The 24,323-nt window shown below is 54.8% G+C and overlaps 1 protein-coding gene across 1 annotated transcript in view; it reads right to left on the bottom strand.

The window, feature by feature from the left end:
• ARHGAP23 (Rho GTPase activating protein 23) overlaps window positions 1-23,222 on the bottom strand; it is a 77,284-nt gene extending 54,062 nt beyond the window's left edge. Inside the window, exon 1 of the mRNA XM_007465138.1 lies at window positions 23,160-23,222. Within this exon, the coding sequence (XP_007465200.1) occupies window positions 23,160-23,222 (63 nt within the window). The remainder of the gene's footprint in view (window positions 1-23,159) is intronic.
• Window positions 23,223-24,323: the final 1,101 nt, after the last annotated feature.

The following is a 24,323-nucleotide window of genomic DNA, read 5'->3' as shown; positions in this document are numbered from 1 at the left end:
CCCGCCCCCCGGAGCCACGGGCCCGGAGCCCTGGGGCCCCGAGGGGACGGACGGCCCGCGCGGACGGCAGCAGGACGGCTGCAGCAGCTCCGCGCTTCCCGCGCCTCCTGGCCGAGGGCGCCTGAGCCCGGACACGCCAGCGAGTCTCGCAGGGCAGACGCCTCCCCCTCCGGGGCGGCCCCTGTGCACGGCCGCCCCATCCCACACACTCACACCCCCCACACATGAGAGGGCCTGCACAGAGCCCCCGCAGTCACACACACACACACACACACACACACACACACCCCACTCCACAAAAACTTACTGTACCTGCCTGCGCACGCTTATACTCCCAGTCCAAAGCTCAACCAGCTGCCCGCACCCCAGAGAAATACACATTCCCACGCATACATATGTAAACACACACCCAACCCACCTTTACAGACCCGCACCACACACACATCTAGACACCCCACACCCTCCCCGACACACACACAGTCACTCACTCCCCCTCTGTCCACATACCCTACACAAACACACACACAAACACACTATTCCCCTCATATACACATGGCACGTGGACATCCTTCTTTATGCACACACACTTTGAACACCCTCCCATGGGTACAATGGCCCACACACCCCACAGAGACACATTTGCAAGCATACCCACTGTGCCCCTGAAAGCACACCAGACCCCCACCTGCCCCCCCATACATTCCACACACACCCCACAGAGAGACCCACAAACCCCACGAAGGCACACACCTAGAGGACGTGCACACACACTACCCAGCACACCCACTCCATGCATTGCTGCCGTGCCCCCTCAGGTCTCTCTCTCACACACACACACACACACACACACACACACACACACACACTGCCCTGCTCAGAGAGCAGCGCTCTCTCATAATCACCCCACCTCAGAGTCACGTTATACCCTTCCCACCACCACCTGTGGGAGCGTGTGACAGACCCTTTTCCCCAGGACCCCCTGCCCATTATGCTCTACCCAGAGGGCCCACCACAAGCCGACAATGGGCTCCAAGCTGGCCCCCACATCACCCCTAGCATGTGAGTCAGACAGGAAGCCCCAGTCGATGGCAGACCCTGCTCTCTGCCCCTTCCTGGCTCTCTCTCTTCCCAGGCCCCTTCCCGGGTGGGGCCAACAGAGGCCTTGGCTCGTAGGCGTGTCATGGCCACCCCCGTTTCTATCCCACTTGACTGTCCACCGTGTGCTCCTCCCGCACAGCCACTCCCCGGGGCCTGGGGCCACTGCCCTGACCTAGTTTTTAGAAAACAACAGAAACCCAAGAGCACCCAGCTTGTTAGGGCAGCACTGGGACTCCAAGTCCAGAGCCCCTCATTCCAACTTTGGGTCTTATACCTAAATTCTAGCCAGCATCCAGGTAAGGGAGGCTGGGGGCAGAGGGGAGCAGATCCAGCCCAACCCTGCTCCCAAATCTAGGAGTCAGGGGAGGAAGAGTCATAGGGTTGGGCCCTGGGGGGGGAAGCCACCAGAAGGGAGAACCAGGCCGAAGAGTCAGCTCCCCCTTCCCTCCCTCGTCCCATCACCTGCTGTCCCCAGCAAGGACAGGCCAGGATGCAGGATCCTGTGGGGGGAGGTAGAGGAGAGAGAAAGAGGGGCACAGAGAGGAGGGGAAACCAAGGGGAGAAGGAAGAGAAACAGAGGACCATGGGGGTGGGCAGGAGCGGGGTGGGGGCGGGGAGGAAGGGTGAGGGTGAGGCGCGTGGGGGCCAGGGAGCGGTTTTGTTCTCCTGTTTCCTGTTTGCCGCTTGCTGGGCCCCCTGTGCAGGAGCTGGACCCCCACCCCCACCCTGGCGGAAGCCGGAAGGGAAGAGCGAGGCTGCCACCAGCGCTGAGTCAGGAGGGCTTGGGACAGAGTGGGAAAGGACCGCGGTCAGGGGTAGCAGGACTCCTGGCATCTCCATCAGCACCTCCCCTGCCCCCATCATTAGAAAACCGAGGCTTCTGGGTCAGGATCATTCATGCCCTTGTCATGCCCTCCAAAGACCAGGGCCTCAGACCAGCTGGAAGCACCACTGAGAATGTCCTCAGCCATGTCAGACTCTGCTGCCCCAAATGGAGGGCAATGACCACAGGGATGTCCTGACTCAGAGTCTGACCTGCTTTCCCAGCAGGCAGCCAGTTAGTCCCCCCAGCTGCCTAACTTCTTCTCCTCTTGCTGCAAGTCCAGTCCCTGGTTCTGAGGAAATAAGACTCACTCTCCCCTCTCATGCCCCATGGAGCCTCTCATGGCCAACAGGTGCTGCTGTGTATCTGGATCAAGAATCAACCTCCCTGGGGCTTCCCTGGTGGCACAGTGGTTAAGAATCTGCCTGCCAATGCAGGGGACACAGGTTCGAGCCCTGGTCAGGGAAGATCCCACATGCCACGGAGCAATTAAGCCCGTGAGCCACAGCTACTGAAGCCTGTGCACCTAGAGCCCGTGCTCCACAACAAGAGAAGCCACTGCAATGTGAAGCCCGCACACCTCAACGAAGAGTAGCCCCTGCTCACCGCAACTAGAGAAAGCCCGCGGGCAGCAAAAATAAAATAAATAAATTCATTTAAAAAAAAAAAAGAATCGACTCCCCCCCTCCCTCGAAACTGCTGAGGGTTCTGAGGGCTGCAGGGAGGGGCAAGCTGAAGGAGAAGCACGGGGTTTCTGTGTTCAGGGCAGCAGAGACCCGGGAAATTATAAACCATCTATGACGCCCATCTCCTGCCCTCTAATCTGGCAGGGGCAACAAGGCTCCCAGAAGGAGGTAACAGCCTCCTCCAACACAAACCCACACCTTCCCCACCCCACCCACTCCACCCCAGCTTCCTCCACTGGCATGTCAGGAACAAGGTACACACCGCAGGGCCTAGAAACTTATACATAGTTTGAATAAATGATCTTCCAGGCCTGGGGAGCCTCTCGGCCCCCTCCCCCATTTCCTTTGGGAAAGGAATGTGGGGTGGGCCCCAGAGTGCAGTGGGGGAGGGGGCCAAGAGCTGGGAAATACCAGGCGTAGCTGAGATTCTATTCCAAGCCTTCCTGCCTGGTGTGAGTCCTCCTCCCCTACACCCTCCCCAGCTTCCTCCCCCCAAATCAGGAATTACCCCGCTGAGCAGTCCCTCCCATCGATCCTCTAGTTTGACCAGCTTGCAAAATCCATTCAACCTTATCTTCCTGAAGGTCCCCTGTGGAGGGCTTGGGGACTACACCCCCAAAGGGAGGGCATCCGGTCTTCCACTCCCCACGTGAGATCATCATCCTTTACTGTTTGAAAGCACTTTCACTTTATCTCATTTGACCCTTACCCTAAGAGTTGAATATTTGAGATTGTTTTTATACCCATTTTTCAGATGCAGAAACTGAGACTCAAAGAGGACAAGTGACTGGTTCAAGGCTTGCTTTTACTAAGGTGGGACCATCCCAGGGTTCTAACCCCTAACTCAGATCTCTTTCCATTATCCTCTCATTTATGTATTCAAGAACCATGACTTGAGTGCCTGCTGTGGGCCTGGGGCTGTGCTGGGGGCTGGGACACCTTAGAAAAACAAGATGAGTGTAGACCTTACCCTCAGGGCGCTTACCGTTCTACTAGTGTTGTCCTAGTTCCTGAAGTCTTCAGAGGTCCCCAATTCCAGATCCAGGCCCAAGCCAGCTGCCTTCAGCCCCACCAAGGGAGACCCCCATACACATACCAAAGGAGCCCCTGTGTCAGGGGTTCAGGGCCTCTTCTCTCTGGGAGCGGACAGTTTGTTTGAGACTGGGGTTAGGGGCTTCCCAGGTAAGCCTTTGAACCAGAGAGTGGGCTGAGCTGGAGGAGCAGAAGGCTGCAGGCGCCAGCCTGACAACCAGAAACTGGGGAAGAGGGAAGCATTCTGCAGCCCAAGGGTCAGGTGATAGGAGAAGGAGGGAAACTGATACTGCTGAAGGGCGTGTGGTTCAGGAAGTGAGAGAGAGGGGTCTCAGGGTCAATTTGCCTGCTTTTCCTTCCTCTGCTTGCTTTGTGCCTCCTCCCAGAATGCAGGCTTCAAACCACCGGACAAACAATGCCCCCAACCCAAGAGAATCATCCGGCATTGCTTTTTAAGCTCCGACTGGTTCCATACACCCATCGCACACCATCAAACTGGAACGCCCCCCCCCCAACAACCTCACACACAGACGGAGCAAATCCCCTGCCAGCCCGTTCATCCCAGGCATGCAGGCAATGCGATACCCAAGGCATGCCCGCCCCGCCCACGCCTGGGCCTCTGACCCCTGCCCCAGTCTCCTCATTCAAGGGCAGCCGCCCCCTCCTTCCTCCTCCACCCTCCTGCCCCACTCAGATGCCTGCTTCCCAGCACCACTTGTGTGCAGTCCCGACGTGTCCCAACAGGCCAAGCGGATGAGCCGGCCAGGCAGGCCCGAGTCTCCCCAACACCCACAATGTGCAGATAACCCCGCGTCACCGGGAACCTGGGAACCCCACACTCGGTCTAGCCTGCGGGCATCGGGTGGTTCAGAGGGTCTCTCCAGACCCCGTGCTTTCCCCATCCAGGGCCAGTCTTGCCCTGAGTGAGGGTGTTGCGACACTCCTCTCCCACCCTGAAACTGGGCCCGAGCCAAGGAAGGCTGGGGGAGGGGAGGGGAGGGTGAGAGAAAAGGGAGGAGGAAGCACTCGTGATGCCAGAAATCAAGGAGGGACCAACACAATCCCAAGCAGCACAGAATCCCCTAGTTCTTCTGGTGGCAGTACAGCTCAGGGGTTAGCACGTGGGCTCCAGGGTCCTCTGGAATCCAGGACTTCTGGGACTGAGTCCTATCCCTACCCCTTTCTGGCTGTGAGACCTTGGGTGAGTTATTTAACCTCTTTGAGCCTCAGTTCCTCACCAATAAAATGGGAATGACACTAAGTTCCACCTCATAGGTTCTTAGGAGAATTAAGTCAATTAAAGAAAGTCTTGAGCATATAATAGGGGTTCAATAAATGCAAATTTTTGTTTGTTTTCTTTTTAAAAAAAATTTTTATTGAGGTATAATTGACATGTAACGTTATATTAGTTTCAGGTGTACAGCATGATTGGATGTTTATGTATATATTGAAATGATCTCCACAATAAGTCTAGTTAAACCATACTTAGTCACAGAAATTTTTTCTTGTGATGAGATCTTTTAAGATCTACCCTCTTAGCAACTTTCAAACACGCAATACTCTATTATTAACTATAGTTGCCACGCTACACATTACAGCCCCAGGACTTATTTATTTTATAATTGGAAGTTTGTACTTTTTGACTCCCTTCACCCATTTCACCCCACACCCCCGCCACTCTGGCAACCACCAGTCTGTTCTCTGTATCTGTGAGCTTGGGGTTTGGGGGGGTTTTGTTTGGGGGGGGTTCTTTTTAGATTCACATATAAGTGAGATCATACATAAGGTATTTGTCTTTCTCTGCCTTATTTCACTTAGCATAATGCCCTCAAGGTCAATGCAAGATGTTTTTATTGTCTTTTGAATATTCACACTCTCACACACACAACCACACTCACATTCAGACATGCAGACAACTCAGCCACATGTACACAAAGACAGTGACACATGCAGACACTCAAAGAGATCTGTACAAACCCAGGCGAACCTATTCATGAGGTCATCACCACCACCTCTCACTGCCTACCCCCTACAGGCCCCTATGTGCCCCACCTCTCCCTAATAAGCAGGGAGGAATCATCAGGAGCCCCCCTTCCACAGCAGAACTTCGGCAGGCCCAGAGCCTTGTCAGTAGGCCATTTGGGAGTCAGGAAGGGGCGGGCGACATGAGACCCCAGGATGGAACCTGCTCCCAGCAGACAAGGAGGATGGCAAAGGTGCCAGGCTGGCAGGGCCCCCTCCTAGCAAGAGAGCCAGTTCCCTCCTCAGGGACACCAGAGGGAGGAGAAACCAAAGATGAGTATCTTCCCTCATGGTGGGAAATGAGCACTTGCAGAACAGGGTGAGTCTGGAGCCAGCCACAAAGTAAACAGTGGGGCCATCACCCAGGCAACTGTGGGCCAGCGTGGGCTAGGGCCCACCACAAGCCCTCTCCAGCCCCTGATTTACGACAGTCACCAGCCCCTTGACTGTCTCAAGGCATGCCCTCCACGTATCCATTCTGGTCTCTGGGCCTGTCTGGGGACTCCCCAAAAGGAAGACGTTATGCTTCCTTCATCAGATTGGGCTCCCTGAGAGCAGGATTGTTGTTTTTGTTGTTTTTGCCCCATATTCGTCCAGAGTCTCCCAGAGGTCATGGCCTGTGTCTTCCCCCCTCAGATTGGAGACTGCTCAAGGGCCTGGCCTGAGTCCCCCACATTAGACTGAGAGCTTCCTAAGGACAATAGCTACTAAACTTTCAGAAATGTATTTGTGGGCTTCCCTGGTGGTGCAGCGGTTAAAAATCCTCCTGCCAATGTAGGGGACACGGGTTCGAACCCTGGCCCGAGAGGATCGCACGTGCCATGAAGCAGCTGAGCCCATGGGCCACAACTACTGAAGCCCGCACGCCTAGATCCCGTGCTCCGCAACAAGAGAAGCCGCCGCAATGAGTAGCCCCTGTCATCGCAACTAGAGAAAGCCCCAATGCAGCAACGAAGACCCAATGCAGCCAAAAATAAATAAATAAGCTTTTTTAAAAAAGAAATGTATTTGTACCGCTAGAGTGCTTTATCCATAGTAGGCTCTCAAAAATTATTTGCTGATGGTGAGAATGTGGAGAAATTGGAACTCTTATGTCTTGCTGGTAGAAATGCAAAATGATGGAAAACACGTATGGTGGTTACTCAAAAAATTAAACATAGAATTACAATATGATCCAGCAATTCCACATCTGGCCATGTACCCAAAAGAAGAGAAAGCAGGGACTCAGATATTTGTACAATGATGTTCATAGCAGCATTATTCATAAAAGCCCAAAGTGGAAACAACCCAAATGTCCAATGACAGATGAATTAGATAAACAAAATGTGGCACAAACATACAATAGAATTTTGGCTTAAAACTCTGACACATGCTACAACATGGATGAACCTTGAAGACATTATGCTAAGTGAAATAAGCCAGACACAAAAAGGGAAGTATTTTATGATTCTACTTATATGTGATACCTAGATTCATAGAGACAGTAAATAGAATGGTGGTTGCCAAAGGCTGCGGGAAAGGGGAATGTAAGTTATGGTTTAGTGGGTTCAGAGTTTCAGTTTGGGAAGATGAAAAAAAGCTCTGGAGGGGCTTCCCTGGTGGCGCAGTGGTTAAGAATCTGCCTGCCAATGCAGGGGACACAGGTTCGAGCCCTGGTCCGGGAGGATCCCACATGCTGCGGAGCACGACTGCTGGGCCTGCGCTCTGGAGCCCGTGAGCCACAACTACTGAAGCCTGCGCGCCTGGAGCCCATGCTCTGCAGCGAGAGAGGCCACCACAGAGAGAGGCCCACGCACAGCGGCAGTGGCGGTGGCGAAGAGTGACTCCCGCTCGCCACAGCTGGAGGGAGCCCGCGTGCAGCAACAAGGACCCAATGCAGCCAAAAATAAATGAAAAAAAAATTTTTTTAAAAAAGCTTTGGAGGAATGTGATGGTGATGGTTGCACAAAGATGTGAATGTACTTAATGCCACTGAACTCTACACTTAAAAATGATAAATTCTGAGTTATGTATATTTTGCCACACACCAAAAAAAATGGCAAAGTCAGAATTCAAATGAAAAAAATATATATTGTTGAAAGAAGATGGAACAAATGAATGGGTCTTCCAATGGGGCCCAGGAGCAGGCCCTGCCCACAGAGATTGCCCAGGACAGCTGGGTACCTCCTGCCGGGAGGACCTTTCCCTCCCACCCCGTCCATTGTGCCTTCTCAGAACCCCTGCTGTCATCTTTGAGGCCCTAGTAGACCGAGCACAAGGGGAGCTCTCAGGCTTCCAGGGGAGTCTGAACCTCCCACAGAGTAGGTCCTTGGCATTGACGACCATCTATCGGAGGCTGGACTGATGGATGCACAGTCCCTTGAGAGGCCACGTTCCAAGGTGTCAGAACCTTGGAAGAGTTTTTCTAGCAAAAGCCAGGCTAAGTATGGGGTTCCTGACCCTCTGAGGCCTGACCCCCCCCCCAGCACACACGTCTTTCCCAAGCCTACATATGCTTACACACCACCTGTAACATATACACACATACCAGGGTGTGCACATAGAGGCAAGACCCCGTTCTCGCGTGCTCTCTCGTGCACACGCTCCAAGAAAACCATGCTTGAACGCTGAAGGATGCACAGTCTTGTCAGGGACGCAGGCCGGTCCCGTGTGCAGGAGAGCCCCCTGGTGGCCCAGGTCTGGCACACTTAGCTCCCTCACAGCCCAGAGTGGGCAGGGTGCCCTCATTCCTTCCACCCCACCTCCCCCACTGCACTCTCCAGGCCCCCAACCAGGCCCCAGGGTCACCCTCCCCATCTCATACAGAGGAGCAGGGTCTTCTGCAGAAGGACAGAGCAACTGTGGGACCTTAGGAAGGGTCTCACTTTAGTTGGTCAAGGAGTCCTGGAGAGAGGCCAGAGCCCTTTAGGTACAGTCATTCCTGAAGGCCAGAAAATGCCTGCAAGGACTCTTCTCCAAAATCATCGTATCCATTCTTTGACTCCACACTGAACAGCTCATTTCAGAGGAGACTGGGGGAGAACTCTGGTCATGGCTCTTCCTATTGTCCCCCACACCTCTCTCTGGAAATTCTTCCTGTTATCTGACCACCTGGGCAGAGACAACAGATGCCCCTACTGGTTTCTTCCAGGGGATCGCTCAGTCCAAGTCAAGCTGAGACGTCATCCCCTCCCAAGGCAGGTCTCAGCAGATCCCAAAAGTCTCCCCAAGCGCACATGGGGCTCCCTGCAGGGAGAGGTTCTCAGCTCCACCCCTGAAACCACCACCACCCCCCCTCACCCCAGGCCCTGCTCAACCTGCCCAGGTTATCCCTTCACCCTGCCTAAGAGTTGAACCTCTCCCTAATCCAGCCCATGATGCCACAGAGGCAGCTGGAAGGGTGGAAGGGATGGATGGTGGCTCTGCAGGGACAAACAACCTTCCCCGGCTCCTGCCTGTGAGGGAGCTGAGATGATTTCTGTGCTGGGCTCTGTGGTCAGAAGAGGACAGGCAGCAACGCCTTCGGCCCCAGGTCCTCCCCCTTACCATGTGCCTGGTTCTGCATTTGGGGACATTGTAACAGCCACAGCAGTAATTAACATTTGTTGAGCCCTCACTATATGCCAGGCACACTTCGCATGCATTACCTCATTTAACAGCAGAGCAGCCTCTTGGGATAAGTGTGACACACACCCACACACCACCTTGGCCTCCTGGGTCCCTCACCCGGTCTGGTGCTAGGTAGGGAATGCTGAGCTAACCCACAGGGCGCCTAGGGGTGGGGGATAGAAGGCTGGTGAGAGGGAGGCCACGGGCCCAGCATCGAGAAACGCTGATCTAGAAAAAGGGTCACACTTGCCAATGGTATTGGCCCTAGTCCTTTTCTGGCTGTGTGACCTCAAGTTCACACAGGTTTTCTTATTTCTTCAACTACAAAATGAAGCTAGGGATAGCAGCCTGACAAAGTTGCTGGGAAAGCATTCTGGGAACCAATAAATGAGAGGGGTTATGGCCCCAGCCCTACACCCCACCCATCAGAGTGGACTCTGCTTCCCAAATGTCTCCTGAGTCCACCCACTTCACCATGTCCACTCTACCCCAAGTCTCTATCACTCCTCTGGCCCCTTACAGTCCAGACTAATTGTTTTAATACTACCACCACCAGGCCCTGTGGGACGTACCTCTGGGTTCCATGCCCACCACACCCCCTTTCTCTGTGCTCCAGTTACCCTGGCCTCCTTCCATTTCCTTTGCGGACCAGGCAGCCTTCCAGCCTCAGGTCCTTTGCACATGCTGTTTCTGGAATGCTGTTTTCTCTTCCCTGGCTCCCTCCCTGCCTCACCAACCCACACCCTAATTAACTCCTACCCACCCTGCAGTTCTCAGCAAAAAAGCCACTCCCCAGAGACACCTCCTCTGGCCCCCAGACCAGGTCAGGTCCCTTTGCACCCTCTCACAGCACTCTCGAGATGGTGCCTGTATATTTATGAGGTTATTTTGACCAACATCTCCCCTCTGGGGCTGTGAGTTCTGGAAGGCTGGAACCATGTCTGCTTTGCTGGCAGTCAAATCCACAGCTCCTGGCACAGACTGGGTGCTCGGCACACTGCTTCTGAATGTACAGGAATGAATGAGCTTCTCCTCAGAGAAAGCAGATGGTTGGCAAACCCCCTGCCCCCAGGAAAGGTCTACCTGGGGCAGAGGCTGCTTCGCATCTTTGTCCATCTTTTTGTATTCCCTGCTCCTTCCTCAGTAGGAACCAGATCCAGAAAGTGGGGGGTGCTGGAATAAGGGAGTAAGGGGTGGGGAGAAAAGGGAAGATGCTTCATCTCTTTTGTAGGGTCCGCTGTCCCTTCACCTCAGCTGGCCAAGCCCTTGTCCACTCATGGCTGGTCCACCACATCCACAGTTCCCTCTCCCTGGAATATAACATTTGTCTCTCTCCCTCCCCCACCTTCCCTTAACTGATCCCTTATCCTCGAGGTCTCAGCTTGACTGTTTCTGAAAAGCTTCCCGGACTGCAAGCTAAGGAACTTGCCGGGGTGCCACAGCTAGCGGCAGCTCAGATTCAAGCTCAGGTCTGTCTGCCGGCAGAGCCCAGGCTCTCAGCCACCTCATTATACGCCTCATTACTACCAGTTACTCTCTGGAGGCCCGGGCGAAAGACACGCCCCCTCCCTAGGCCTCAGTTTCCTCCTGTGGGTTCGGCCAACCCTAGATTTCAGGAAAATTGGTAGAGATCGAAGGTGGGAGAGGAGACAGAGGGAAGAGCGAAGAGAGGAGGAAAGAGGGGGGGGAGGAGCAAGGAGGGGCGGCAGCCGCGGGCCAGCCAGACGTGAGTAACGCCAAATATGCGAACTACGCCAGCCCCTGAGCTATGAATAGGGCGGCCACGCAGGCCGCCCAGGTCTGCCCTTCACGCCCCGCAGCCCCCCAGCCCAGCCCTCCCACGCCAGCGCTGCACAGGGTCCTGAAATGGGGCAGAAGCCCAGGAGGCACTCTTGGAGGCGGAGGCTGAGTGGCAGGAGCGAAGAGGTGTGGTCATGCAGATGACATGCAAATAGAGAGCAGCTGGCTTATCTGATTGGTGCGTCTCTGTCCTTCCGGGAAGGTGGTCCTAAGGGGCACTAGACCCGCGCAGGGCCCCCTGCTCACAGCGGCTTCCACCTGGGTAGCCGCGGTTCCCGAGCGATCCTTCGGGTCACCCCTTGGCTGAAGTCGCACTGATATGTGCAGCCTCTGGAGGCCTCTCACCCTGTTCTGTCAAGGTCCTAGTAAGGCTCTGCTGCTGTGATACCATCCCCGCCCACCCCAGCGCCAGGTCAGCCTCTCCTCCTTGGAGCTCCCATGTCTGACAGACAGCGGGGCACTTGGGAAATTACAACAGTTCCATCCCTGCCTCTGGACCCCCTTTCTTCATCAGTGACGGAAGTGGGGAGCACTTCCCTGGCCCAGTCCAGCCCCTTGTGTGCCTCCAAACAAGTCAGTCAATCTCAGAGCCCGGCTCCTCTTTCTTTCATTCTGGCACTATTGATAGGTGTCCCGGAGAGTTGTAAGCTCAGTTTCCCAGCTGTGTGACCCCAGTCAAGTCTCTTTCCTCTCAAGTCTCCTCAGTTGTAAATGGGGTCCTTGAGGGGGCTTAGTGTGGACTGCCTAGCACATAGAAGTTGTTCAACAAATCTTAGTTCAGTAGTCCACAAAGGATTTTTGTCATTAATAAAAAATAAATGAGATTTTATGAAGAAACAGACATGAGACAAAATTAAAAGGCTGCAGAGCGTAGTGTTTAAACATTCCTAAACAGGATTCGGAGGAATCTGGTTTTGAATCCCAACTTGAATCCCACTTCCTAGCTGTGTATCCTTTTGGACTAGTTACTAACCTCTCTGAGCTTCTGTTTCTGCATTTATAAAATAGAGATGATCTATTCTCCATGAGGTTTTTGTTGTGCAGATTAAAGAGCTAGTGTGTATAAAGCGCTCAGCACAGCAGTGCCTGGCACTGAAATGTTCAATAAATGTTAGTTGCAACCAATACTCCTATTATTATCATGGGGTTTTCACAAGGCAGTGCGAAGTGCTATGGAAATTTTCAGTTCATCAGTCAACAGTATTCATTCAACTTGGCCTGGTCTAGAAGCTGGAGATAGAGCAGTGAACAAGACAAAAGTCCCTACCCTGATGGGGCTTAAAGTCTAGTCCCCAGAGGAGGAAATCCCCATATATTCGAGGAATTGGTGGCTGGTGGGGGGAGGGGTGGCAGATTTACAGAGAAGGATATTTGAACTGAGCGTTGAAGGATAAATAGAAGTTTGTGAAATGGAGAAGGCAGGGAAGGCTATATCAGACAAGGGGGAGAGATGGCACGGAAGCTTCTGGGAAGGGGAAGAGGGTGATGCATCCCACTCCTATCCTCTCCTCTCCATCTCCAATTCCACGTTTAGCCCTCATCATCTGTCAGCTGGTCTGCTGCCTCCACTTCCTGACACCTTTCCATGGCTCCACAGTATCTACGGGACCAAGTCAAGTTCCTTAGTATGGCATGAAGGATCCGCCATGATGACAGACGAGAGGGACAGGATCTGGCCCTCATTGGCCTTGACAATCTCATCTCTCTCTACTCTCAGTCTTGCTTTCATTGACCCCACAAGAGGCCAGGCTGTTTCACACCTCCTTGGCTTTGCTCACGCTGGGTCCTTCTGCCTGGAATGCCCTGCTCTCCCTTCTCCACCACCCCACCGATCCCAGCAGGCATCTTTCAAGCCTTGGCAAGCCTCACCTCCTTGGTAAAGTCTTCTTCCCCTCAGAGCTGGAGCATCTCTAGAGGTGGCAGGGACTCAGCCCGTGTTTATTGACAGAGCCATGGGGTCCTCCACACCACTCATGAGCAAACCCAGACTCCAGGGAGGCATAGGGAAAATCCCTGTGCAAGCAGAGTCACGGAGAAGCAGAACATAATTGTGCTGCCTGCATCCACCACCTTTCCCTCATTAGGCCAACCCCTACTTGGATTTCAAGGCTCAGCTGGGGGCAGGGGGAAGGGTCCACTTTCCCAGGGAGGCAGCTGTGCTCCCAGGCTCTTCCTTGTCAGGGAATGTAGCCGTGACACAGGATAGCCTTAGTTAGGATTCCGAAAGACCCAGATTTGAATTCGGATGCTGGGTGACCTTTGGTGGAGTAATTTAGCCTCTCAGGGTCTTGGTTCTTATATCAGTAAATGTACAACCACTTCATGATGGTCCTTGAAAACTGATCAAAAGAAGTTTTGATAAAGAATCCTCAGCTTAACTATTGTTAACTATTGTTTGGAAACGAGATGAGAGAAAGGAGATTAATCGTATCACCAACTGGTTTTTAACCAATCCCTATAGCAATTCTCCCCAGTGACACTGTTTGCATCTGTAAACTCCTGTTACCACTTTTGTGACCTCATTCACACTCAAATGATGTGAAGACAGGGTCTGTCTAACTGGGTCTGTCTCCCCGGTTAGATCAGGCCAATTTTTATGATAATATTTTGGGGGGTGGCAAGGGGTGTTCTGGACTGGCAGATACTGTAGATGCACATCTCAGAACCCCTGAAAAAAATCTTAGTGGAGCTTTTGGGTGGTGAGAAAAGCAGACAAGGAACCCCTTGAGAGCCGGGCTGTGTCATATCCACCCAGGTCCCAAGACCCACAGAGAGAGCCTGGAACCCAGAAGGCACAGAGGAAATGGTCACCAAATGAACAAAGTGTAGTTTACATGAAAATCTAGCCACTGCCTGATTTTCCCAGGCGCTGAGCCTCCGGTTTCTGGAGTCAGGGCCTTCTCCTGTCCCAGGTTATAATTAGGGAGAGGACACTCTCACACAAGCCAGGCCTGGGAATGTCCTCAGAGCCCTGGGCCACACCCAGTCTCGGATAATGCTTTCCCTAGCACTGTGGGGACCATAGCACCTGGGAGCCACTGGAGGAGGAAAAGGTCCCAGTTCGAAAGGAAGAGGGCCCTGTTTCTCATCCCACCAGCAGTCCTGGCCTTGTTGTGGGACCCCCGTTTCCTGACTCCCACTCTCCCCTCTTGCAGACATCCCACCCCCTCCTGGGCTCTGGGTCCAACCTCAGCTGCCCCCTTATCCCCTCACCCACACCAGGTGCTGCAGGGCAGAGGAGGGGCACGATGCCAAGGCTTCATTAGAGCTAATGAGGGCTCAGCTCTTTGGATGCCAGTGCAAGATACAGGAAAGTACCAGAACTGCCTGCAGCCCCCAATCATGGCCTGAGGTGCTCAGCTCCCTCCTCCCTCTCTTGGGGAGGAACCAGGGGCCACACCCTCAGAAGAGGAAAGGGAGATTTGGAAGAATCTTCCCAAGTTCAGAGAGTGCCGTGGCACCAGGGGAAGATGGGGATGCGGGGCGTGAACCAGAAAACAGCCTCAGGGTGGGGTAGGGGTCTCACCTGGGCTGCCGAAGGCTTCACGGTCCACTGCTCAGTCCAAAAAAAACTGCCAACAAATCGCCCCTTCCTTTCCCCTGGTTCATGGAATCACAGCAGGTCAGGGCTGGAGAGACCATGGGCACTTCTCCACTACCCTCGGATTAGAACTCAGCAGCCTGAACCCACTTCTCACCTGGCATCCAACCTCCCTCTTCCTCCCACTTTTGCCTGTCCCTTCCCCTCTGCTTCTAGTCCCTTGGCCTTGGCCTTTCTCTAGGCCTCAGTTTCCCTTTGAGCCAAGTGGGGAGGCAGGGGAGGGGATGGTCTCTAATATCTGTCCAGCTAAAACTTACAAAGATGTTCCCTTTCTCGGGGGCATCTCTCCCCACTCCCTCGCTCTCTTTTGGAGAATGGTGGAAACTCTGTGGTGGAGGGTAGGGGTCTGCACTGCAGCCTCCCCTTCCAGCCTTTCCGGGCTCTCAGGCTAGCCCAGATCTCCACCCCTCCCTCCTACGGAGGCCTCTAAGTCCTGCGTCTACACCCAATTCTCTCCAAGGAGCTCTTACACTCTTTGAGGAAATTAAAAAGGAAAAAGCTGCAGATTTAGGAGCCCAGAGTCAGAGATAAGTCAAGCCAGGGACTGTTGGAAACCAGGCCAGAATGAACTCTGTCCTTCCCTAATTAACCCTCACTTGGGGGCCAAGACCCTGGAGTGGTTGTCCTCCCACATGGCTCCCACATGTCCCCCTGTCCTGACCACATTCCTCCGGCCCACACACCTCCCCCCAGCCCTCCCACCAAAGGGGCCAGTCCTGGGTCTGTTTCCATCCTTGGCTTGTGGGTCTCAGTCATCCCCATGCTCCGCCCCAAGTTCTCTCCTACCAGGGATTCAGGCTGAGCTTTGAAAGGGTCACTTCAAAGAGGACCTGCCTGCCGAGGGCCCAGCCAGACCCAGGGCTGGCTGCTCGGCCAGATTCCCGGTGGCTGGGGACAAAGGCCCCACTGTTCCCCCGACCCCCAGACGCCCCCAAATGCACTGGGCATAAGAAGTCTTTCTTTCCACAGTTCTGTTCCTTACAGGCCCCAGCTCTTTGCCACAGGGAGTAGCCCTGGCCCCTCGTCCAGGAGAGTCTGGGGGGTGGGGGGGCGTCAGGGAGCTACCAGTTCCCCACCCCCACCATACACCCAACCCCTTTGAGCAGCCAGGATGTGGAGGCAGCGTTGGGCTGACTTCAGAGCCAGTGGTCCAGGCATCGCACCGCCCCTCAGCCACCAAGCCCTTCCTGGCCTGCAGTGGCCTCCCTGCTTCTCCCACCCGTCAGAACCATGCCCATCCTTCCAGGCCTCCTCCAGGCAGCCTCCCAGGACTCCCTCTCCTCAGAGGAGCCTCATAGCCCAAACCACAGCAGCCAGCCTCTCACTCCGCTCCCCAGTTCCCAACAGAGGGAACCAGGTCTCACCTGCTCCTCTAATTTCCTACCACATGGTACTGATCCCAAAGCAGGGTCCTTAAGGTTTTCTATGTCAACCCCTCACCCAATGCCTGAATTCTCTCTAGTCTAGTCTGTGCTTGCTCACCTCCACTGACAGGGGCCTCATTACCTCCAGGGACAGCTCTTCAGATTACTCCGGCCATAAAGGGTTCTCTTTCTTGAGCCCAAATTGCGTTGTTCTCATTTCCATCCAGTTGCTGCTAATAGTTGAGATTACCAAATGTCAGCCAGTTTACCTGTATTACCTCATTTAATCCTCTCAACAATTTTGAGGGATTATTTCAGGGATAAGAAAATGGAGGCTAAAAACAACTAAGTAACCTGGCCAAGGTCGCATAGTGAATAAGGGGTAAAGCTGAAATTTGAGCCCCCTCAGGCTGAAGGCAGGGCCTAGACACCCAATGTGCCTCCCAACGTACCAGGAGCCGTGCCAGGCCTGGGCCTCTCATCTCCCAAGGTTGCTTGTTGATATGAGAAGGCAGACCACACCCACCACACTTCTTTTTTCCTAGTTAGCTCCCACCAGCCTTTGTCAGCAGATGAAGTGTGGCCTGGGGATGGTGACAGACCCAGCCAGTGGGGAGCAGGGGGAGGCAGAGGGGAAGAGGCCACCCACCTAGGGGTACGCAGGTTTGAGAAGGCTGGAGGAGGTGACCTTGGGACTCAGGTTTAGGACTGGAGGTGAGAGATGGAGAATTGATAACTATGACAGGCCCTGTCCCAAACCTGACACTCCGTCCACCCTCCAACTTGAAAGGCACAGAATCTTCCACAAAGGTGATGCATTGGGCTGGACATCTCAGTGCCACAGAGATGAAAAAGGAACAGACATCTTTAATCCAACCTGTAGGATTTTCCCACCTGCCCATTGCTCAGCGCCATCCCCTTGGAACTCTGCAGGAGAAAGGGAGGGAGTGGGAGCAAGAGAGAAGTCAGAAAGCTGAGGGGCCGCAGTGGCTGTTGTTAAGCCTTGAAGGGCAGTACTGATAAGGCGTGGGTTTTTTTTTTTTTTTGCCATACCACACGGCTTGCAGGATCTTAATTCCCCGATCAGGGATGGAACCCGTGCCCCCTGCTGTGAGGGCACAGAGTCCTAACCACTGGACCACCAGGGAATTCCCCTGGGTGAGCTTTCCTTTCCTCTCCAGGTTTGGCTCAGGCACTCCTGGCACAGATAACAAAATGATGCTCCTCTAGGCTACTTTCCCAAGAGTCCAACCCAGCTACTTCCAAAGGATTACAGGATTCTGTGATTTTTCCATATACTGTCAGTGAGTCAGTGAGTCAGTGAGTCAGTCAGTCAACAAACATTCTCGGAGTACTGGCTGCATACCAGGCTCTGTGGATACCAAGATAAACATGACACCTCTGGGGCTGCTTGGAATAAGCACGGTCAACTCCCTAGCTCTGCCACTTACTAGCTGTGTGACCTCAGGAAGCCACATAATTCTTTGTGCCAGTTTCTTCATCTGCCAAATGGATAGGAATAAGGTACCCAGTGGTCAGCACTGTGGATAGCTGCTGTGATTATTTTCCCAGTCTGGCAGGGTAGACTGATGTGCAGACCAAGCATCACAATGCTGGAGCAGAGCTGGGCACGGGGCACCCACGAGGCCAGGGGAGGGGCTGCTCCCAGCCTGCACTTCACAAACATTTATGGAGGGCCGCTCTGTGCCAGGCACTGTGCTGGCCACTGGGGACACAGAGATGAATGGGACACATTGTCCACTTGTCCCTGCTCCTCCCTGCCCTCCTTTTCCCTTCCTGGGGCCTAATCTCAGAACCCTGCACTGGAGGGGGGGCACCCGGGACAGAATTGTGTGGGGAAAAGCACGGCCTGGGAGCCCGGGAGTCAGAACCCCTGGGTTCATGTCCACCACTCCCGGCCTATCTGACCTTGGCCACTCTCTGGCCTCAGGTTCCCCACTGCTGGACAAGATGACCCCTCTGGTCCTGACCCACTCTGATAGATGATGAATACAGTCCACCCCCATAGAGCTTTAAACTTGCCCCAGAGTCCAGTCCCAAGGCCATCCCAGCCTGTCGTCCCACTAAGGCAGTGAAGAGGAGATGCCTGCCTGGTACTGACTGGCACTGCCCTGCTGACGAGCTGGCGCAATGTCACATGAAAGAGGGAGGCCTGGATCTAAAGGCGGGTTGTTTGAAGGGGATGGAGGGTACTAGGGGAAAGGCAGAGCCAGCTCCCACAGGCCCTATTCATGGCTCTCTCTGGGGAGGGAGAGAGAGCAGGATAATTAAAACCAGGCTTTGTCCAAATCCCTGACCAAGCCAATATCTCACCTTTGAACCCCTGCAGCCAGTAGAGCAGGGCTGATGCCCCTTTGGAAGGAAAACACCAATGAACCAAGCCACAGCCCAAGTGCGGTGGGCTAGCATAGGGCGGGATGGGGGGTTGGTGGAGTAAATGAGCCGATTCCCCACCCACCAACCATGGATGGACACCTGAGGCTTTGCCACCCTGAGACCTCTTGTCACCATCCGTGTCCCAGCTGAAAGCAACCAAGCTCCAATCCAGCAAGAGGTTGACCTTGATCTTGGCCTGTATCCAAGACGGACCCAGATTCAGGGTGAGAGTGACAGCAGACAAGGCAGGTCATGAAAAGCAGGGTAGTGGAGTGAGACCATGAACCTGAGCCAGACTGCTGGGTTCCCACCCTGGCTCTGCCACTAGTTTGCGATGTGATTTTGGCCAAGCTATTGGCTCTCTGTGCCTCAGTGTCCTCAACTGAAAAATGAGGATAATAACGGCACCCACGTCATGGTGGTTTTGTGAGGATTAAATGAGGTAACTTATATAAATCCTGGCCTAGAGTAATTGCTATCTATGTCTTAGCTATCAGCTATACTATTAGAGCAATTCTCCATCCTTAAAACACATTTTTTTCAGGCACTAATATATACGCTCATTTGAGTATATTTGCATCTCCCATGAATCTCTCCAGGTTTCTACGCTGGAATCCAACATTACAGAAATCTACCTATCTAACCCACTATACTGGAGGAAACTCCCCTGCGTGATGCTCCAGGCTCACCTGGGATGCTGCAGCTTGTAAGCCTCTCCCTAGAAGTTCTCCCAAATGGCTAATTGCAGTCCCTCGTTCGGTAACTTATTCCATTCTCCTTTGTAGACTCTCTTTTAATCTGATACATCATGAAGTCCTTCTTAAGTATCCCTGCCATAAAGGATGAAGCAATAAATGCCTCTGCCCACTACCGCACTGCCCTGTTCAGCACCCTCCCTCATCCCCCACTCCATGCCAAAAATGCTGCACCCCTGGGGGCCAGACTGGCCTCCTGCTCCCCTTGCCCCTGAGCTCAGGGTTGGCCTGATGCGGGGGCACAGAGGTCCCCATCCAGGCTGCCCAAACACAAGGCCTATTCCCAGCGTCCAGTTCCTCTCTGTTGGAGTTGAGATCCTCCAAAGCCTGCCCCATTCCCCATGGTGTCCCACAGGCACCTTCCTAATAATGTTCCCCTCCCTAGAGCTTCATCTTGTGCTGTGCCTCCCACCAGAAGACCCACGTTCTAGACCTGACACTGTTGCTGTGTAGTCTCAGACCCTAATACTTACCACCCTGCCTGCTCCCAGGGCTTTTTGAGGCCCTCAAATCCAGCACTGAAGGATTTACTGCCCTCCTCATTCCCAAGGGGAGGGAGGGGCTTCAGCTGCAGGAACTTGGAGCTCCCAGAAACCTGCTGTGGACCCAACCACCCTGTGAGCAAGTGGAAGAGGCTGGGGCTGAGGGCCTTTGGGCTGTGTTTGGAGGCGAAATGACTGGTTATGTAATTGAGATTCGAGTCGCAGGCCAGTGAGCACATCTTAGTGAGAGCAGCCGCTCTGGGGAATGGGGCTGTTGCCCTGGCAGAGGGGGAGAACCCCAGGGGATCAAACACCTCCCCTGCCCTCCCACAGCTGGGCCACAGGGTGGGGCGAGGAGATGCCTGCCTGGTACTGACTGGCACTGCCCTGCTGACGAGCTGGCGCAATGTCACATGAAAGAGGGAGGCCTGGATCTAAAGGCGGGTTGTTTGAAGGGGATGGAGGGTACTAGGGGAAAGGCAGAGCCAGCTCCCACAGGCCCTATTCATGGCTCTCTCTGGGGAGGGAGAGAGAGCAGGATAATTAAAACCAGGCTTTGTCCAAATCCCTGACCAAGCCAATATCTCACCTTTGAACCCCTGCAGCCAGTAGAGCAGGGCTGATGCCCCTTTGGAAGGAAAACACCAATGAACCAAGCCACAGCCCAAGTGCGGTGGGCTAGCATAGGGCGGGATGGGGGGTTGGTGGAGTAAATGAGCCGATTCCCCACCCACCAACCATGGATGGACACCTGAGGCTTTGCCACCCTGAGACCTCTTGTCACCATCCGTGTCCCAGCTGAAAGCAACCAAGCTCCAATCCAGCAAGAGGTTGACCTTGATCTTGGCCTGTATCCAAGACGGACCCAGATTCAGGGTGAGAGTGACAGCAGACAAGGCAGGTCATGAAAAGCAGGGTAGTGGAGTGAGACCATGAACCTGAGCCAGACTGCTGGGTTCCCACCCTGGCTCTGCCACTAGTTTGCGATGTGATTTTGGCCAAGCTATTGGCTCTCTGTGCCTCAGTGTCCTCAACTGAAAAATGAGGATAATAACGGCACCCACGTCATGGTGGTTTTGTGAGGATTAAATGAGGTAACTTATATAAATCCTGGCCTAGAGTAATTGCTATCTATGTCTTAGCTATCAGCTATACTATTAGAGCAATTCTCCATCCTTAAAACACATTTTTTTCAGGCACTAATATATACGCTCATTTGAGTATATTTGCATCTCCCATGAATCTCTCCAGGTTTCTACGCTGGAATCCAACATTACAGAAATCTACCTATCTAACCCACTATACTGGAGGAAACTCCCCTGCGTGATGCTCCAGGCTCACCTGGGATGCTGCAGCTTGTAAGCCTCTCCCTAGAAGTTCTCCCAAATGGCTAATTGCAGTCCCTCGTTCGGTAACTTATTCCATTCTCCTTTGTAGACTCTCTTTTAATCTGATACATCATGAAGTCCTTCTTAAGTATCCCTGCCATAAAGGATGAAGCAATAAATGCCTCTGCCCACTACCGCACTGCCCTGTTCAGCACCCTCCCTCATCCCCCACTCCATGCCAAAAATGCTGCACCCCTGGGGGCCAGACTGGCCTCCTGCTCCCCTTGCCCCTGAGCTCAGGGTTGGCCTGATGCGGGGGCACAGAGGTCCCCATCCAGGCTGCCCAAACACAAGGCCTATTCCCAGCGTCCAGTTCCTCTCTGTTGGAGTTGAGATCCTCCAAAGCCTGCCCCATTCCCCATGGTGTCCCACAGGCACCTTCCTAATAATGTTCCCCTCCCTAGAGCTTCATCTTGTGCTGTGCCTCCCACCAGAAGACCCACGTTCTAGACCTGACACTGTTGCTGTGTAGTCTCAGACCCTAATACTTACCACCCTGCCTGCTCCCAGGGCTTTTTGAGGCCCTCAAATCCAGCACTGAAGGATTTACTGCCCTCCTCATTCCCAAGGGGAGGGAGGGGCTTCAGCTGCAGGAACTTGGAGCTCCCAGAAACCTGCTGTGGACCCAACCACCCTGTGAGCAAGTGGAAGAGGCTGGGGCTGAGGGCCTTTGGGCTGTGTTTGGAGGCGAAATGACTGGTTATGTAATTGAGATTCGAGTCGCAGGCCAGTGAGCACATCTTAGTGAGAGCAGCCGCTCTGGGGAATGGGGCTGTTGCCCTGGCAGAGGGGGAGAACCCCAGGGGATCAAACACCTCCCCTGCCCTCCCACAGCTGGGCCACAGGGTGGGGCTGGGGGTGGAAATAGTAGGGGGGGTGGAGATGAAGTAGGTGTTGGTGTGTGTGTGTGTTGGGGGGTGGGGGGTGGGAATCTAAGGAACTCAACGATAATGATGTTCACTTCCATCCCCAGTCCCCCCTGAAATTCAAGTTTCTAATTAGGAAGCACTTTGGCTGAAAGGTGGAGGGGGAGTCAGGGGATAGAGATGCAGACCAAGGGAGAACTGTGCCTACATCCAGCTCCTGAGATACACACCAGTCTCAGAGTTTGCAAAGCACCAGACCCCAGCTCCAACACTGAGGGGATGGTTGGGGAGGAATGGCCCTACATCCTCCAGCCCCGTCAAAAGAGGAAGAGACCTTCTCAGCCCAGGTCTTGATCCCCACCTGGACCCCCAGGAAACTTCTTTTTCAAGCTCAGAAAATGACTGGCCTGACAGTGTTCAACCCTTCGACTTGGAAAGGGGTGGCGTGCATGTTGGGGTGCTCCAGTGGGGTGGGGCAGTCAGGCTCAGAGGCAGGGTGCTGGCCCCAGTGGGGCCCGGAGGCCCCTGTTGGCCCTCCCCAGCCTCAGCAGCCGGCAGATGAAAGAACCCAAGCAAAGCAGCCCAGCGCTGAGTAATGCCCCTGGCACCCCGTGCCCAGACCCACCCACAGCCAGCCCAAGAGGGCAGAGGCGAGGGCAGCCGCGCCTGCAAGACCAGGGGTCCCCGGCCTGTTTCTCTTCCCCTGGGTGGGGGGCGGTGGACCCGCGCCGTACAGCTCGTCGGGCGGTCCGGCCCGGCAGCGGGGGGAGTGTGGCGCAGGGAGGGGGTGTCCGGCCACAGTGGCCAAGGACATCCCGCTCCGGGAACCCCTCCCCCACTCCCTCTCCCTCCAGCTGTGCCGGGGCCTCGCCAACGGAAAACGAAAACTCGGGCAGAGGAAACGGCGGCAGGCGCCCCGCCTCGAAAACCCGGACAAAAGGCGCGGGCCTCCCGCCCCCGCTGCCCGGCCCCCGGGCGCCTGGCACCGCCGCCCGGGTCGGTGCCCCCGGCCCTGGCAGCTCCGTGCTAGCCTCGGCCCCCTGCCTGCCTTCTTTCTTCCCGCCCCCTGCCCAGGGCAGCTCGCGCTCCGGCCCCCTCCCCGGCCACCAGCCGATGTTCCCTGCAGCCATGCCCGTGGTGCCCGCGCCGTGCGCCCCAGGCTGTGCCCGCCGAGCGGGGGCGCAGCGACCCCGGCCCCAGCTGCCAGCTTCCCCTTAGCGCCTGGATCCGCCCCCTCCCGTGGCTCAGCACCCTCACCTTGGGGGGCCGGGGGTCCGGGCGGGGCGGGATCCCGACCAGGCAGAAGGCGACTCCATTCATCGGGCGGCAGCTGCGGCTCTGCTGCCAGGGCACTGCTGGGGGCGCGGGCAGGGACCAGGGAGGGGCGGGGCCGGATGGGCGGGGCCGAACGCGGAGGGGTGGAGCGTCTCTTCGCTCCTCCTCCTGCGCTCCTGACGGGGCGCACCCTCTGCCTCTTGTTAGGGTAGCAGACTGGTACAGAGGGCTGAGGCAGGGGTTGGCGCTGGCAGCGGAGCTAGGGGGCAGAACACAGCCAGCGGAAGAGAGGTGGTCTTAGAGAGGGTTTGGGCCGGCCTCCAGGGGACGAGCCCAGATAGACTGTGATCCGGGCCGGCCGAGGAAAGGGGACAATGGCACAGAACACAGAACTAGCACCGAGGAGGGAGGGAGGGAGGGAGGAAGGAAGGGAAAGGAAAGCAGAGAGAAACACAGCCAGACAGAGATAGTCAGAAACAGAGACGGAGAGACCCAGAAAGCATGAGAGAGGCAGGGACACGACAGAGACAGAGTAGAGAGAGGCAGAGAAAATCAAAGACAAAGATGAAGAGACCCAGGTTGGAAGAGAGGGAGAGACAGAAAAAAGGCTTAGGGAGCCTTCCATCCAGAGACTCACGGAAGCTGAGACAAGGGCAGAAATGGCTATACCCAAGGGGGAGGGGGAGGACGACGAGGGTAACAGGGGAACTTTCAGGGGCTTCATGCCCCTCAATCTGGGACACCCCTCCCAGGCAGAGTCTCAGCCCAGGATCCCATGCAGGCTGTAAGAGAGAGGCAGGTGCCCCAGCCCTTCAGACCCCCACCCAGCCAGCCTGTGGCTCAGGCCTCTAGACAGCCCACAGACCCACTCTGCAGTGGGTGACAGTAAAAGCAGAGACCCTCCAGGCCTCCCAATCACAAGCTCCCACAGCCTCCCTTCCCAGCTTCACTCTGAGCTGGACCCAAAGAACCATCGGGGTCCTGAGTCAATTTCTCATTTCCCTGCCCCCAAGCAGGAGCCATGCAGCCCATCCCCTGATGATCCAGGAAGGGGCAGTCTCTCAGTCCTTAGTTTCTGCTGGAAAGTTCTTTCTGCTATCTACCTAACATCCTTCCTACCTCCTATTTTTTACAGCCTATGCTTAC

Source organism: Lipotes vexillifer, unplaced genomic scaffold, assembly GCF_000442215.2.
Source record: "Lipotes vexillifer unplaced genomic scaffold, Lipotes_vexillifer_v1.1 scaffold591, whole genome shotgun sequence".
Taxonomy (NCBI): domain Eukaryota; kingdom Metazoa; phylum Chordata; class Mammalia; order Artiodactyla; family Lipotidae; genus Lipotes; species Lipotes vexillifer.
Note: the sequence above shows the minus strand (reverse complement) of the source record. Positions and strands in the feature narration are given on the sequence as shown.